Source organism: Vipera berus (genome assembly GCF_964194415.1).
Source record: "Vipera berus genome assembly, chromosome: Z".
Classification (NCBI taxonomy): domain Eukaryota; kingdom Metazoa; phylum Chordata; class Lepidosauria; order Squamata; family Viperidae; genus Vipera; species Vipera berus.
Window position 1 is genome coordinate 14810371 of NC_138205.1, and position 16690 is coordinate 14827060.

The window sequence follows — 16690 nt, forward strand, 5'->3', positions numbered from 1 at the left end:
AATTGCCACTGCTAAGCAAGACAGCTGTTAGTCATGACCAATTTTGTGACCTTTTTAAAAAATAATAATAATCATAAAACGGTCATTAAGTTTTATTTATTTTTTATTTTAATTCCATTTATATCCCGCCCTTCTCCGAAGACTCAGGGCGGCTTACAAGCTTAGCAGTAGTGAATCTGGCTTTCCCCCCCCCCCCCCCCCCATTGACTTTGCTTGTCAGACGACGGCTGGGAAATGGTCACAAACAGCGATCACATAACCCCTGGATGTTGTAAATACCTGCTGGTTATTTAGCACCTGATTTTCGTCATGTGACCCGTGAGAGTGCTGCGGACGTGAGGATCGGTCCCAAGTCACTTTTTCATTGCCATTGTAACATCAAACAGTCGCTAAATGAATGGTTGTAAATTGAGGACCACTTGTGATCCCACAAGATACAAATCACCAAGATGAGAAAGGATGCTTTATACAGTACGTAGACCTCTACTTGAAAAACTGGGCAACCATTTGTCTAAAATTGTATAGGCTTTCCTGCCTGAACAGGGGATTGGGCTAGAACAGGGCTTTTCAACCTTTTCACCCATTGTGCCACTTTTAGGATATGGCAACATCCGAGCACCACCAGTCGCCTAGCAAGGTGTCAAAAACTTGATGACCCAAAAAAAAAAAGGAAAAAAGTGATGAAGTACAGGTAGTCCTCGACTTACAACAGTTCACTTAGTGACTGTTCAAAGTTACAATGGCACTGAAAAAAGTGCCCCCCGAGCCACAGCCGAGCAACACACCTACCTGCCTGCCCAGCGGCGCTCTTCCTCCTGTCCGAGGTTTTCATTGTTGTGAGCATTTTTGTTGAGGATTGGCAGCAGGGGTGGGGGAGGGTGTTTGGTTTTTATTCCCCCCCCCCCGTCTGCTGCATGGTTACAGCAGGTTTTGGTCATTTCACATGACCCTGGGACACTTTGGCCATCATAAATATGAATCAGTTGCCAAGCATCTCAGTGTACATCACAAGACCCTGGAGATGCTGCCACATTCCAGCTGATCGGCGGTTCTTCTGGGCTCAGCAGAAGCGCCGGGATCAGCGCTGAGCTCCAGCTGGAGCCTGGCGCTGATCCTGGTGCTTCCGCTGAGCCCTGACAGCCCTGCAGCTCCAGCCGTCTCTCGCTCAGGCTTGTGCGGTGCTGCCACCGGTTCAGCTCATTCCTCTCCTCCACTACCACTTTTCTAGGATGGCCGTGTACCACCTGCCAGGTGCCAGTGTACCACAGATGGTACCCGTATCACTGGTTGAAAAGCCCTGGGCTGGAAGACCCCCAAGGTCCCTTCCCACTTTGTTATTCTGTTAAAATATTACCCTTTGCTTCAACTGATTGTATATCTAAGGCACTCTGCCTATCCCCAGTGAGGAGCAGGTGGACAATAAGTAGAATTAGTGTTTTCCAGATATATGTAGGGTATCCAACATTAGGCCTTGCAGTCCAGCAGACCTGGAAAGTTGCCAGTTTAGCTTCCTTGAAGCTGTGCCTACCACATGTTTAAACATTGCTCGTTCTAACAAGGGAACTCTTGCTTAGCATGTGAAACCACATTGGCATCTGCTGGGATCATCTGTGTTTTTCAGAGAAGCCAGAGAAATGGACTTCCCTTCCATTCCCTTCTTTTCCCTGCAAAGAAGCTGTCTAATAATAATGATAATGATGATGATGATGATGATGATGATGATAATAATAATAATAATAATAATAATAATAATAATAATAATAATAATAATAAGAAGAAGAAGAAGAAGAAGAAGAAGAAGAAGAAGAAGAAGAAGAAGAAGAAGAAGAAGAAGAAGAAGAAGAAGAAGTTGGAAGGGACCTTGGAGGTCATCTAGTCCAACCCCCTGCTCAGGCAGGAAACCCTATACCATTTCAGGCAAATGGCTGTCCAGTCTCTTCTTAAAAACCTCCAGTGCTGGAGCATTCTTAGCCTCTCCTCGTTTTCCCCTCTCAAACACCTTGCTCTCCAAGTCCTTAACCTCAGATGGAACAGATGCCAACTGGGGAATTTCTGGGCACGCTACCCATGGCGACTGGGAGAACCAGTTTGGCCCAGAGGACGTCACTGCAGAACCAACGTGAGTCTGCTACTACCAGGGTGGATATAATTACCTAAGAGGGAAGGAAGGATATAAAAGTGACTGAAACTGACAGGAACAGAAGTGAGAAAGCACCCAGGGTGAATCACTCTTGTTTCCACAGGACCTCACCCACGAAATATATTCTGCGCAGGGCTGTGGCTCTTTTTAAGCATATAACACAATTACAGCTTTACGACACTCTTGCCAAACAGTGTTCTTTTGCTGTCCCAACCCTGCTCGACTGTTGTTCGTGCGATCCTGTTAAGAGATCTGCCTTCCCATACTTCCTCCAGGTGTGCCTAAATGGAGTAAGGTTCCTTTAAATACTTCTCCCTCTGCGTGTATTTGCATTTTATTGGCACTGCCTGGAGAAACTGCTGCTGGGGAAGTTGACAAACTGTTCATCAGGGATTATATACCCTGTGGAATCTGTTGCTGTAACTTGATTTTCCAGGAAATTTCAAAAAAAATCCAAGCAAAAGAAGGAAAAATAGTAAAAAAATAAATAAAAATAACAATAACTTTAATTATTGCTAGCCAGCAAATAAAACAAGCGACAAAACACCAGATTGGTAGTAGCAGCAGTTTGCAGTTCATTTACTATTTGTTTACTCTCACCCACTAATTGGTGGGTTGCTGGCAGAAAACAAGGCAGCTAACCTGGCAGGCCTGTTTTTTGCTGGCAAGCAATCAACAAGTTGTACCATTGTGGTACCTCAGCACATGCAGTGAAGTCCCCACACAAGGCCTGACCCACCCTGGCTTCATATCCCAGGCACATAAAATTTCTGTACAGGTAGTCCTCGATTTATGACCACAATTGGGCATTTCTGTTGCTAAGCAAGGCAGTTAAGTGATTTTACAGCCGTTTTTTTGCAGAGGTTGTTAAAAAAAATCACTGCAGTTATTAAGTGAATCATGCAGTCATTCAGAGAATCTGGCTTCCACCATTGAGCCTGGCTCAGAAAGTTGCTAGTGGCAATCACACAACCCTGAAACACTGCAACAGCTTGGTCTACTGCAGGGGTTTGCAACCTTGACATCTTTAAGACTTGTGGACTTCAGCTCCCAGAATTCCTCAGCCAGTATAGCCAACTGGGTAACTTTGGGCCAGTCACTCTCTCTTAGTCCAACTCACCTCACAGGGTTGTTGTGGGGGAAAATAGATGAAGGCGTTTTGACTATGTTTGCTGCCTAATTTTTAAAAGCAATACATGTGGAATACAAACAAACAATGGCAAATGCATGTCGATGGCACAGTGCCCTAATTTTGATCGTGTGACAGTGGGGAATGCCGCAACCGTCATAAACGTGGGGACTGGCTATAAGTCAATTTTTTTCAGTTCTATTGCAACTTTGAATGGTCACTAACTGAATGGTTGTTAAGTCGAGGACTACCTGTATAGGGTGAGGCCAGCTGTACCTTGTGGCACTCTGTTGTGGATAATTCTGCTAGGAAATTCTTGAATAGGGCTGACTTCCTCTATGGGGAAATGAATTTACAGTGCATTGGGAGTAACCCTACCATGAGGCAGGGCCCTTGATTCAGTCCTTAGAGGACAATGATTTCTGACACCTCACATTATGTAATCACTGGAAAGCACTTCCAAAAGTGCCTAAGGTAGTGAAGAGACGAACAGTGTGAGAGTAGGAGGGATCCCGAATAGAATAGAATAGAATAGAATAGAATAGAATAGAATAGAATAGAATGGAATGGAATGGAATGGAATGGAATAGAATAAGATTGGAAGGGATCTTGGAGGTCTTCTAGTCCAGCCCCTCTCGGAGAACCTATACCATCTCAGACAGGTGAATGTCTAGTCTCTTCTTAAAAAACTCCAGTGATGGAGTGCCCACAGTTTCTGGGGGTAAGCTGTTCCACTGGTCGATTGTCCTTACTGGCAGGAAGTTTCTCCTTAGTTCCAGGTTGCTTCTCTCTTTGGTCAGTTTCCAACTGTTGTGTAGCCGGTTCTTTGGAGGCAATAAGCGAGATGAGAGGTTGCAAACAGGAACATTGCTTTATTGAGACAGACAGGAACAGAACTGAAACAGAGGCTGCTGCACAGCTATTTATACGGTTGGCCACTAGGCGGCGGCCAATAGGTTTAAAGGAACCCATTCCCACCCCAAATCATCCAATGATCTTCTTGGAGACAGCAAGTCTGGCTTAGTCAGTGACCGTTACACAGACACACCATTGAGCAACCATAAGCAGCCTTCAAACAGACTTGTGAACAGTTCAAGTAAAGATCCCAATACATTACACCAACCATTGTTTCTCATCCTTCCCTCTGGTGCTTTGGTGAACAACCTGGCCCCCTCTGCCTTGTGGCAGCCCCTCAGATACTGGAACACTGCTATCATGTCTCCCCTATTTCTTCTTTTCTTTAGACTAGCCAAAGCCAAGTCCCACAGCCGTTCTTCGTATGTTTTAGCCTCCAGGCCTTTGATCATCTTAGTTTCTCTTCTCTGAATTTTGTTTTCCAAACTTCCAACATCTTTTTTGTGATATGGTGACCAAAACTGGCTGCAGTATTCCAGGTGTGGTCTTACTAGGGCTTTATAAAGTGGTAATAGTACTTTGCGTAATCTTGATTCTATGCCTTTCTTCCCAAATCCCTTGGGCTCCTCAAGGGACCTTCTGACCCTTGCCTTTCTTGTGGGACTTGGCTGCAGAGTCAAAGTTCACGTTAATACTCCGTGTCCGTCCGTCCGCATGAAAGACTAATGAGGCAGGGTCACTTTTCTACATGCAGAAGCAGGTTGGGTTGGCAATTGGAGCTTAATTCCAGGTGATAACCACCATCACAGCCAAGGCAATTGGCTGGTTTAGGGAGCCGTAAGATAGGCCAGATGGCTTGAGTCAATCTGGCTTTTGTTGTATGTTCTTAGAGCCTTCTGTCACTGGCAGGCGGTTTGACCTTCCCTAATAACAGGAAGGTCCTGTCTCTGGTGCCCAGTGAGATGCTGCCTCAAAAAGAAAGAAAGAAAGAAAGAAAGAAAGAAAGAAAGAAAGAAAGAAAGAAAGAAAGAAAGAAAGAAAGAAAGAAAGAAAGAAAGGAAGGAAGGAAGGAAGGAAGGAAGGAAGGAAGGAAGGAAGGAAGGAAGGAAGGAAGGAAGGAAGGAAGGAAGGGTGGGTTACATTCATGAAGCTTTTGAAAAAAATGATGTTTGCATTCAACAGTGGAGCCCGGAGCTTATGGTGTCCTGTTTTCAGGACTTGCCAACTGTAGGATGTCTACCGTCTGGTGTCCTCCAGATATGATGGACTCCCCTTCCAGTATTTTGTCATCTGATGTTGAAATCTAAAAAGTCAGATTTTATAAAGGAATGAGAACTTCTAGAGAAACTCTGAGCACTGAGCTCTGAACGAATCCAGCCTGAAGGCCTGGAGATTGGGACCACTCAGAGATGTAGCAGATTTAACGGATAGTAAGGCCTCTGCTAAGCATATCCCTGTGCTCCAATCTGGTACCACAATCTGGCTGAAGGTTTAATAATTTTTGCTAATAATTAAAGAACACCTAGACCCTGAAAAGATTTCTGTTTCCAGTTGAAAATCATTCATGGGTTATATCTGAATATGTATTCTGAACAGGGAAGATTGCTTACAAGTTGTAGAGCACTTTGTTTACGTAATTATGGCACTTGATATCTAATCATCTTTTTACTTTTCCTTAAAATCATCCTATGAGATAGACCAAAATAGTCCTCGACATATGACCACAACTGAGCCCAAAATTTCTGTGCTAAGCGAAACAGTTGTTAAGTGAATTTTGCCTCACTTTACGACTTTCTTGCTTCAGTTAAGTGAATCACTGCAGTTGTTAAATGAGTAACAGTGTTGTTAAGGGAATCTGGCTTCCCCACTGACTTTGTCTGTCAGAGGATCGCAAATGGTGATCACATGATGCCGGGTCACTGCAACTTTCATAGATACGAACCAGTTGCCAAGGATCTGAATTTTGATCACGTGATCATGGGGATGTTGCAACATCTGTAAGAAAAATGGTCATAAGTCACTTTTTTCCAGTGCTGTTGTAACTCTGAACAGTCACTAAATGAACTGTTGTAAGTCGAGGACCACCTGTATCAAAAATTTGAATGCTTAGTAGAGGAGTAGGCAACCTTGGCTCTTTTATGACTCGTGGACTTCAACTCCCAGAATTCCTGAGCCACCATGGCTCAGCATGGAAACCTCTCTCTTTCCCCTCAGCATGGCTGGCTCAGGAATTCTGGGAGTTGAAGTCATAAAAGAGCCAAGGCTGCCTACCCCTGGCTTAGTAGAAGGCGTGATTTGAAGTCAAGGTGCTCTGGATCCCAGATCACCTTTTGGATCCTTCTTCTACACCGGCCTTGAGTCCTCTCCTCCTGGCCCTCACATCTCTGGCTCTGCTTCTTGCAGCATCTTGAACAAGAGAAACATGAACTCCGGCGACACCTTGAATCAGGCCGGGCAGAATTTGAGACCCGGACGGCAGAGCTGGAGGCTGACTTGGTGGCCGCCCGAGCCCAGCTGGGCCAGAAGCGTCTGGAACAGCAGGACACCAGTCGAGAAAGCTCACAGGCAGTCTTGGACCTTTCAGAGCAGAACCAACGTCTGGTGGAACAGCTCAGTCAGGTGAGGTGGAACTTTGACAGGGTTTTGTCTACCCCAGGGTTAGGCAACCTTGGCTCTTTTATGACTGGTGGACTTCAACTCCCAGAACTGGCTCAGGAATTCTGGGAGTTGAAGTCCACAAGTCATAAAAGAGCCAAGGTTGCCTACCCCTGGTCTACCCCATTGGGAAGGAGAAGGACTAAGAGGGAGGCCTTCTGGTATATTTCACCAGCTGCAGAGGGTCAATCAACAGACAAAGCTCTCTTATGAGCAAGGAAGCACCATGTTAATTTTATTCATGTAAACAAATCAGTCAAAGATTGCTTCTGCTGCCAATTCTGTGCCCATGAAGGTAAAGGGGCAAAAGATCAAATTTATGACTGCAATCTAGTAGCTTTTGGTTCTCAATGTTCTTGTTAAGAGAAGAGGAAGCTTGGCTTCTAGGCCAAAGACCTATACTGTAATATATTTTAGCACACTGTCATATCCAGCAGTTGAGAATATATGAAGCTCAGGGTTGAGCCGATAAGTTCTTAATGTTCTCTGGGCTTGGCTGTTTTCCTGCAGATGTTTAACATAAACATCCAGCCTGGGAAACAGGGAAAGAAGCAAGAACTGGGTTAGAGGTTGTTTTCAGGTGAATCACTCATGTCCAAAAAAGGTGTACTGAGTACCATGAAGGGGATTCTATAAGTTTCAGAAGCAAGTAAGAGATGGCCGAATGAGGTGCCATCTTTTAAAATATCTCACACCTTGTTTGATCTGCTGGTTGCAGAAATGCACAAGAGACGGAGGATTCAAATCACTGAAATCTGAGAAGTGCGTGTCAGGCTAAGCCACTGTAAATCTTAAAATAAATCAGGGGGGTCAATCTTGCCGAGTTCATAGACCTTTGCTGAATCCCATCCTTGTTAAAAAGGCTAAATTCACCAGTATCCCTAACTGGAATATTGTGGGTAGGGGTAGGAAGAGAGAAGAGGAGGAATCTCCCTAGCCAAGTTCCTTCCAAGGATTGAACTACAATTTCCATCATCCTGGCCTATATCATCCTGGAAAATTTACCAAGCCTCCATCTCCCATCAGTCTCAAGCTCTTGGTATGAATGATGGAGATTGTAGTTCACCGATATTTGAAAAGCCCTAAGTTCCCCACAGGTGAGGTGGATGGTGTTAAACATTTCTGAAACGGGGACTTCGTTTTTCGATGCAAATAAAAGTTCATTCTCACTACAATAACGGCCCAGTGGATGGAATGTGCCACACTAGATCGAAAAACGTCTGAGTCACATTATGTTGTTCCTAGAACAGCACTAACAAGACTGGCAGGATTCTAACAACGTAGGAATCTAACCACAATTTAAGATAAGGAAGTCAAAGAAGTGACAATAAGGGTTCTAAAATACTCACTGCCCTCAAAAGTTAAATGAAGAGATGCCATCATAGATTAAAAAAAAACATTTAAAAATTAAAGTCACTGGCCTGATTCTTTTTGTGCTTTTGCATTTCTGAAATTTATTAATGGGATGTAAAAGTGGGTTTGGGGTTTGTTTGTTTTTTGCAAAATGGACAATTACATTGTTTGGTGACACACAGCCAAAGTATTACTGAAATCTAGTACAGGTAGTCTTCAATGTATGGCCTCAGTTGAGCCCAAAATTTTTGTTGCTAAGTGAGACAGTTGTTAAGTGAGTTTCGCTCCCTTTTATGACCTTTCTTGCCACAGTTAAGTGAATCATTGCAGTTGTTAGGTTAGCAACCCAGTTGTTAAGTGAATCTGGCTTCCCCATTCACTTTGCATCCAAATTTTGATCACGTAGCATTGAGGGCGCTACAACAGTCGTAGGTGTGAAAAAAGGTAATAAGTCTGTTTTTTCAGTACTATTGTAACTTCAAATGGTCACTAAATGAACTGTTGTAAGTTGAAGACTACTTGCAGAATACTCCCTGTAGTATTCTTTCTCTTATTATTTTATACCTGTGTTGGTGTCCTGTACAGCTAGCAAACTAAGAAGTTGTTTGTTAAAATATATTTGTGCAAATGTTTATTTTCCTTTTAACATTCAGGCATAGAGTCTGTTCTTATCTTTGGGAAATTAAGGCAAAGTAAAGCCTGCATATCTTGGAGATACTGTCTCTTGTCTCAGCTAAAGAGGAAGTTATGACTTCTTTCCAGAAACAACATCCCCTTGAAAAGCTTGTAGCTCTGTTACAGATGTTCAAGTCCCAAGCCATTAAATTGTTAAGGAAAGCCATTCTTTACATAAGGACGTTCTTCCTTAGACAACTGCCCAGTGCACATATCACACAGTTCTTTCATGAGCCTGAGTATTGGGTTGCACTGATAGTCCTCATCTTATGACCGATCACTTAGCAACCATTCAGAGTTACAGTTGACGTACAGGTAGTCCTCGATTTACGACTGCAAATTTTCTGTCATTGTTTAAGTGACTTTTGCTCCCATTTCATGACCTGTCTTGCCACATTTGTTAAGTGAAGCACTGCAGTTGTTAAGTTAGCAACGTGGTTTCCAATGAATCGGGCTTCCCCATTGACTTTGCTTGTCAGAAGGTCACAAAAGGTGATCACATGACCCCGGGACACTGCGACCATCATAAATATGAGTCAGTTGGCAAGCGTCTGAATTTTTATCATGTGACCATGGGGGAGGCTGCAATGGTTGTAAATGTGAAAAATGGTCATAGCTCACTTTTTTCAGTGCTGTTGTAACTTTGAATGAACTGTTGTAAGTCGAGGACTACTTGTTGCTGGGAGCTACTTACGGCCCAGATTTGAAATTCAGACAGTCCCCTCCCCAAGTAATGTGACTGAATTTCAGGCTCTTGGCAACTTGACGCCGCTTAACGGCTGCTTGCAGCATCCCATGGTCAACTGATTGTGTTTTACGATGATTTTGCCAAAATTCAGCAGTTACTTCCGCTTTGGGGCAAAACTGCACCCATCGCGAACCCTTGGTTTGCTTAATGACTGTGTTCGTGTAATGACCATGGCAGCCGCTTTATGATCCCCGTGTGAGTTAAACAACCATCACAAAATAGATTGCAAAATTGGGTTAGTCGCCTGGTTGACCTATTTTACAATCGCCGTGACTTACGAATGTGATGGGCAGGGTCTGTTATGGTCGTGAGACGAGGACTACCTGCATTGGGAGGCGAAGCACATTTTGCGCCATCCAGAGCCAGGAATAGCTTGGAAAAGAGGTTTAAAGAAGCTCCCCTGTTATCAAAGTGAAGGGATTTTGTTATGTTTAAGGTTGATGTTAGTAATAATGATATTAGTAGTGATACTTTGTAATCATCCTTGTTTATGTGCAGGCAGCTTTGTAGGTGCTTTATATTGGGAAATTAGTTATATAAAAGCAAATGTTTCATGCTTTAGGTACAGGTAATTGCTTACGTGAAGCGCATGGTAAGGGGAGGGAGGGAAAGGAGTTATGGTGGAACCTGGGTTGTTGTGTATGAGTCATCATCTAGGAATTATTTTTCTGTACCTTTTGGTTCCTAGTACCAAGACCAGATCTCTTTGTTCTGGAAAGCTATAAAAGGTGGAAGACATCTTTCCTGGTTGTTGCCTTCATCTCTCTACCAGCCGCAAAGAGAGATGTGGCCACCCAACTCTTATTTTGATCAAAATAAAAGTTGTCTGCTTGCTGAAACCTCGGCTCAAGAGTTTCTTTTGGCTCTTTTCAATCCCTGAGTAATGCTGGGGCAATTGCGAGGCTAAGTGTAAAACCTTACAAAAGCCTAACCAAGAGCTGTCTGCTCCATCCCCTATAACAGGTCACTCACTTGGAGCACCGGCTCCAGGAAGATCTGGCTGTATCACGTGCAGAACATCGGACCCTGAGCCTTTGCAATGCTGAGCATGCTGCACGGATGCAAAGTCTGCAAGCTGAGGTAAGAAAAAAGGCTGTTGATTAATGCCCCACTTCGGGCCAGGGATGACAGGCAGGTAAAAGACTAATCCTTTCTTCTCCATCACTCTAGGGGTGTTATAGCTTAATCCGAAAATGGTTGATTTAACGTGCACAGTCTTATTGCGCGAGATAACCCAGGAGTAAACACAGTAAACAGTGGTCTATAATAAATGGTGGTTTATCTTACACTATCTACAATATCATACACCACGAACAGTATACATACACGTGCTAATACAGCAGGATCCAACAAACCACAGTTACAGCAGGAAACGGAAGAGAGAGAACACATCAGCGGAGACTTCCCTTTATACAAAGAGACACAGACCCTGCTGAGTCATTCCTATCATTACATCTTATATCTTACATTACATAAGCTGGTTAGCTGTTAAATCAGTACCTTGACAACATACACTAAACTGGTAACTGACGACTCAGAGCTAACGTACTAGATCTGGGCTTCAAAAATAGTGACAACCACCTGATGGCAGCACAGACTTGGTGTTTGTTGTCATTTTGCTGCCATCTAGAGGTCATCTGGAATTCTGCAGCCCCCATCTAGTAGCCCTAAACAACTCTCCTCTCTATTTTCAAACCTATGTTGCACAGTCCGGGTTGCCCAGAGCTAAAAAAGGACATGGTTTGTTTGTGTTCAAGTTGGTCTTCCTTCCCTCTTCATACACATTCTGTTCCTGAAACTAAGAAGCCACGGCCTCCAGCTCTTAAAAACATCCAATAGTCCTGGGGTCCCCAACCCACTACTGGGCCTTGAGCCTTTCAGAATTGGGCCATGGAAGTGGCAGGTGAGCATGTGCGTTCATGCGTGCATTCACACTTATGCAAGCAGTGGGCGAGCATGTGTGCATGCAACTCCATTTGCCCAAGAAGTGGGTGCGTGTGCCCAGGCAAATGGAGTTGCAAACACGCTCGCCAACTTCTCACGCAAAACCATCCCCTCTCCGCCCCACCCACGCTGGTCCACAAAGCCAAAAAGATTCTGCAATAGCCCCATGTCTGTCCTATCTGAATATCTGACTCTTATCATCACTGTGAAAGTCTTCATCTGTAGAGACAATAATCAATCTTTGAGTTCCTTCAGTCCCCAATATGGTTGATTCTTAGCATGTATCTGTTCCAGCCTACGACTGGTCCTGTTTGTGTGTCAGGGACAACCCCTTCTTCCTTTAAACAATCAATAGGCTGGAAAAAAACCAACCCAAATTTATTTACAGTTCAAACAAAAAGGCAACAGAATATTTCCTTCAATAAATGAATCAAAATATCAAACAAGAGTCAACAAACAAGAGTTAACAGAAGTATCAAGAACAGACCAGGATTCTCTTAGAATGTCTCCAAACGGTTGCCTCCAGCAACCAGCCCCGCCCACACCTTCCCCTTTTATTATCAGTCCCAAGGCGTGGCTTCTCACTGCCTTCTTCTCCTCTCACTGAGTTGCCTCATTTATTTTTTCTGCTCTGCTCTGCTGGATTGCCTTCTGCTTCTAGCGTCTCTGAACAGATTCAGCTGTGACTCCTCTGAGTCCGGCACCTTTTACTCACACAGCTGAGCCTCATGAGGAACATGACTGGAGGGGCCAGGCTGAGAGTCCTGCAGTGCATCAGAGCCTCCCTCTGACACCAAAGGCTCTCCAAACCCCTCCTCCTCCTCCTCAGATTCATCGGACTCAGCTGCTGGGAGCACAGGCTACACTGAATCACAACACTATCCTAGGTCTTTCCCCCCCCAAGATTAAGGAAATGCTGGGCAATTTGGAGTCTCTGTTTATATTTCCTACAAGTCCCTTGAGCATCACTCTGGAGCAGTGTGGAAGGTATCCTGAAATCCTTATGTAACCCTCTTTCTCTGAAGAATTGCAGTATTAATACAGTAAAACATATAATCATGAGAGGATGCCCAGTTCTCAAAAATTGCTGATGGAGCAGCAGGTTTGATTATGTCAAGGAAAGTGTGTTAGTCACTGAATGGAAACCATTTTGAGAAGTACAGGTAGTCCTTGACTTATGACCATTTGTTTCGTGACTGAAGTTATAACGGTGCTGAAAAAAGTGACTTATGACCAATCACAGCATCCCTGCAGTTAAAGGTAAAGGTAAAGGTTCCCCCGCACATGCGTGCTAGTCGTTTCCGACTCTAGGGGCCGGTGCTCATCTCCGTTTCAAAGCCGAAGAGCCAGCGCTTGTCCGAGGACGTCTCCATGGTCATGTGGCCGGCATGACTGGACGCCAAAGGCGCACGGAACGCTGTTACCTTCCCACCGTAGTGGTCCCTATTTTTCTACTTGCATTTTTACGTGCTTTCGAACTGCTAGGTTGGCAGAAGCTGGGACGAGTAACAGGCGCTCACTCTGCTACGCGGCACTCGGGATTCGACCCGCCAAACTGCCGACCTTCTGTGGAAACCAGCATCTATTTACAAAGATTACAGCATCCTGGGGTAGCTTCCAACATGCAAGGTCAATGGGGGAAGCCAGATTCACTGAATGACTGTGTGATTTGCTTAATGACCCTGGCAAAAAAGGTCATAAACTCAGGTGCAGTCACGTGATGATTCACCTAATAAATGCACTGCTTAGCACTGGAAGTTCCAGTCACAATTGTGGTCATAAGCTGAGGACTACCTGTATTACATCGACAAGTTTGCATGTAGAGAAAGATGGAGGATGAAAACCTGTATTTGAGGGGTCCTTGGTGCTCTCTGAGCTTGGCTGATTTCTTGCAGATGTTACATTACCCAAACTAGATAACGTCATTTGTTAAAATCCTTTGTTAAAGGCATGTCAAACTGCCGACCCGTGGGCCAGATGTGTCACACCGAAACTGTGCCGGCAATGGGGAAAAAGTTGAAATACGTTGCGTGACGTTGCGAGTTTGACATGCCTGCTTTATTAGGAACTGTGATGGTGCAGTGGTTAAAATGCAGTATTGCAGGATAACTCTGTCTATAGCCAGGAGTTCGATCCTGACCAGCACAAGGTTGACTCAGCCTTCCACCCTTCTGAGGTCAGTAAAACGAGGACCCAGATTGCTGCGGGCAATATGCTGGCGTTTGTATACCGCTTAGAGAGGGCTACATGAAGCAGTATATAAGTCCTATTGCTCTTTGTTCTTCAGTGGGTGCAATCTCCTATTACAAATGGATAATCTCTTGCCCAATCTGAATTGGCAACCACACTTTGGTGATATCTGTTATCTAATATCTTTTTTTTTTTACTTTAACAAAGATAGGTATGCAGTGTTACTCCAGATTTTCTGGGTTTGGAAGAAAACTTTCCTACTTTTCCCAAACCAAAACTGGGCACGAGGCATGGAGCTGACTGAGCAGGGAATGGTGATATGGAGCTGATCTTTGAAGTGTTCCCTCCTTTCTTCCTATGTTCATTTCTGACGTCTTTCTTCGCAGAATCGTCTGCTTCAAGAGCGGAAGCAAGATATGGAGAAACAGATCCGTCAGCTTCGGGAGGAGAACGAATCCATCCAGGTGCTGGTGGACACATTACACGACAACCTCCTCCTTCTCCGCAGAGAGAGCCGTGAAAAGCAGCTGCGGGTATGTGGTTTGTGTATTTGCACATAAGGGTTACGTTTCAGGGAAACAATGGCCAGTCTTGAAAAGGAAAGAAACCAAAAGAGATATGAAACCACTGATGGGAAAATGAGTCACCCAGGGGCGGTTATGCACAGAATTAGGAAGAATTCCATGAAAGCAGCCGCATCTCGGGGGGAAAAAACCTCTTCCCCAGAAGCTAATTTTAGCCTTTCTGCTTCCTGTTTTTCTTCCCATCCAAAGTCTAAACAGGTAGAAGTGGAAGCTGAGGAACTCCGGACTGCCAATAGGCGCCTCCAGCATCAGGTCAAAGACTTGAAGGAAGAGATCCGTCTGCATGAGTTAGATACCTCTGTTACTTCCATCCAATCTGAGATTGAAAGCAGTTTAGGCGATGCTCCAGGAGCCCCTGGACAGACGCCAAAGGTAAACCAGAAGTATACACCTGGGGAGGGGAGGGGGGCCCTCAGATTCCCTTTTTAGCGTCACTGGGGAAATTTTCAATGTCAAAAGAAGGTTGTAACTTGTGTGCTAATTTGAGACAGCGCACAGCATTACACATTTCTGACCATTCCTTCCCAAATGTCTACGGAGATTCTCAGTCATTCAGGTCATGATGTCCCAAAGGTGCTTTTTCAAAAGGCAACTGGACTTTGTTTTTCCTTGAAGTTGTTTTGCTTCTCATCCAAGAAGCTTCATCAGTTCTGACTCTTCAGGGGCAATCCTTCCCCACACTCTGGGCTGTGCAGATAATCCTCGATTTACAACCACACACTGATCCTCGACTTACAACGATCAGTTTAGTGGCTGTTCAAAGTTATAATGGCCGTGAAAAGAGTGAGACTCACAACTGGCCCTCACACTTGTTGTGACCCTCGCAGTATCCACAGAGTCACGTGATCAAAACCGAGGTGGTTGGCAACTGGGTTATATTTACAATGGTTGCAGCGTCCTGGGGTTCGTGTGATCACCATTTTTGCGACCTTCCCAGCGGGCTTCCGACAAGCAAAGCCAGTGGGGGAAGCTGGATTTGAGCACATGTTTTAATTAACAGCTGCAGGGATTCACTCCTTAACCACTTAGGTGAAAAAGTAGTTAAATTTGGCATGATTCACTTCACAGTCATCTTGCTTAGCCATAGAAATTATGGTTTGAAGTGTGATCGCAAATTGAGGGCTACCGGTATTCAAATTTGGGACCATCTGAAGCATGTTATCTTCGTACCTGGCTGAAACAAATTATAAGACACTTCTGCCCAGCACAGTGTTCGTTCTTGTTTCCAGCCCTAAAGACTCACCACCCAATTGGAAAATGACCTTTGTGTATCTTCCTTTCTGTGGGACCTGAAACAGTGGAAAAAGACCAGGAACACTGTGAGCCAGTCAGTCAGTTCTCTCATCACTGGACCAAGAAAGAAGGCCAAAACTGGGACTTAAATAATGTCTGGTTGCAGAGCTGTCCCGTCCCCTGAATGATTACAAATCCTCTGACTCATACCCTACGCACAGACCATCACTCTTTTATTTTCTAAAAGACATAAATGGCCTCCACACCTGCCAGATGTTTAATATGTGTTGTAAACTCTTCTTTGGCAGTTGAAAACGATAATAAATAAATGAACCCTTGTGGTGGGAGCCATTGGGCTCTGAAAATAGCATCTCTTCTGTCCTTACCAAAAAGCCTCTGAAAAGAGTAGTGTTAGAACAATAGTAGGTTGATGGGTTCTCCTGAGCCCAGGTAGGCTTGTTCCTAAGAAACCATGCACACAACTGTGATTTGGTCCAAAGGGAGACAGTTGGTATCTTAATGCAACATGGGAGACACCCATGAAGAATTGTCCCGGTGAGATTCACGTGAAGACAATGTGGCTGTATTGAATTGAAACCCGAAATTTCCATTGCTAAGCAAGACGGTTGTTTTGCCCTGTTTTACGACCTTTCTTGCCACGGCTGTTGAGTGAATCACTGCATTTGTTAAGATGGTAACAGGGTTGTTAAGTGAATCTAGGTTTCCCATTGATTTTTGCTTTTGCAGAAGGTTGCACAAGGGGATGACCTGACCACGGGACACTGCAGCCGTCATGAATACATGGCGATTGCCAAGCATCCAAAGTTTGATTATGGGGATGCTGCAGTGGTTGTTAAGTGTGAAAAACAGTCATAGTCACTTTTTTCAGTGGCATTATAACTTTGAATGGTCGCTAAACGGATAGTTATAAGTCTCCTACTTTCTAGCACTAAGCCTTTTGACTCCTTGGGCGGGCATCTATTTATCTGCTTTAGTCAATCACCCACGGCATCCACAAGACTGGTTCCACTTTAAAGAAGGCCTCTCCAAGACTGGAGGAGGACATCTCTGAATACACCAAAAGGGTTTCGGCCTTGAGCTATCAGCAGCAAGACATCCTGGCCCAGAAAGAAATGGAGATTGCGAAACTCCAGGATCAGGTAACCTGTGCTGTACTTCTCTCT

The 16690-nt window shown here is 44.5% G+C and overlaps 1 protein-coding gene across 2 annotated transcripts in view; it reads left to right on the forward strand.

Moving 5' to 3' along the window:
• Positions 1-16690, forward strand: part of LOC308678447 (BICD family-like cargo adapter 2) — a 30446-nt gene that overhangs the window by 2452 nt on the left and 11304 nt on the right. For both annotated transcript variants that reach the window (XM_081345648.1, XM_081345649.1), the window contains exons 2-6: positions 6528-6743; positions 10519-10635; positions 14076-14222; positions 14463-14645; positions 16502-16666. In XM_081345648.1, the coding sequence (XP_081201774.1) occupies positions 6528-6743; positions 10519-10635; positions 14076-14222; positions 14463-14645; positions 16502-16666 (828 nt within the window). The remainder of the gene's footprint in view (positions 1-6527; positions 6744-10518; positions 10636-14075; positions 14223-14462; positions 14646-16501; positions 16667-16690) is intronic.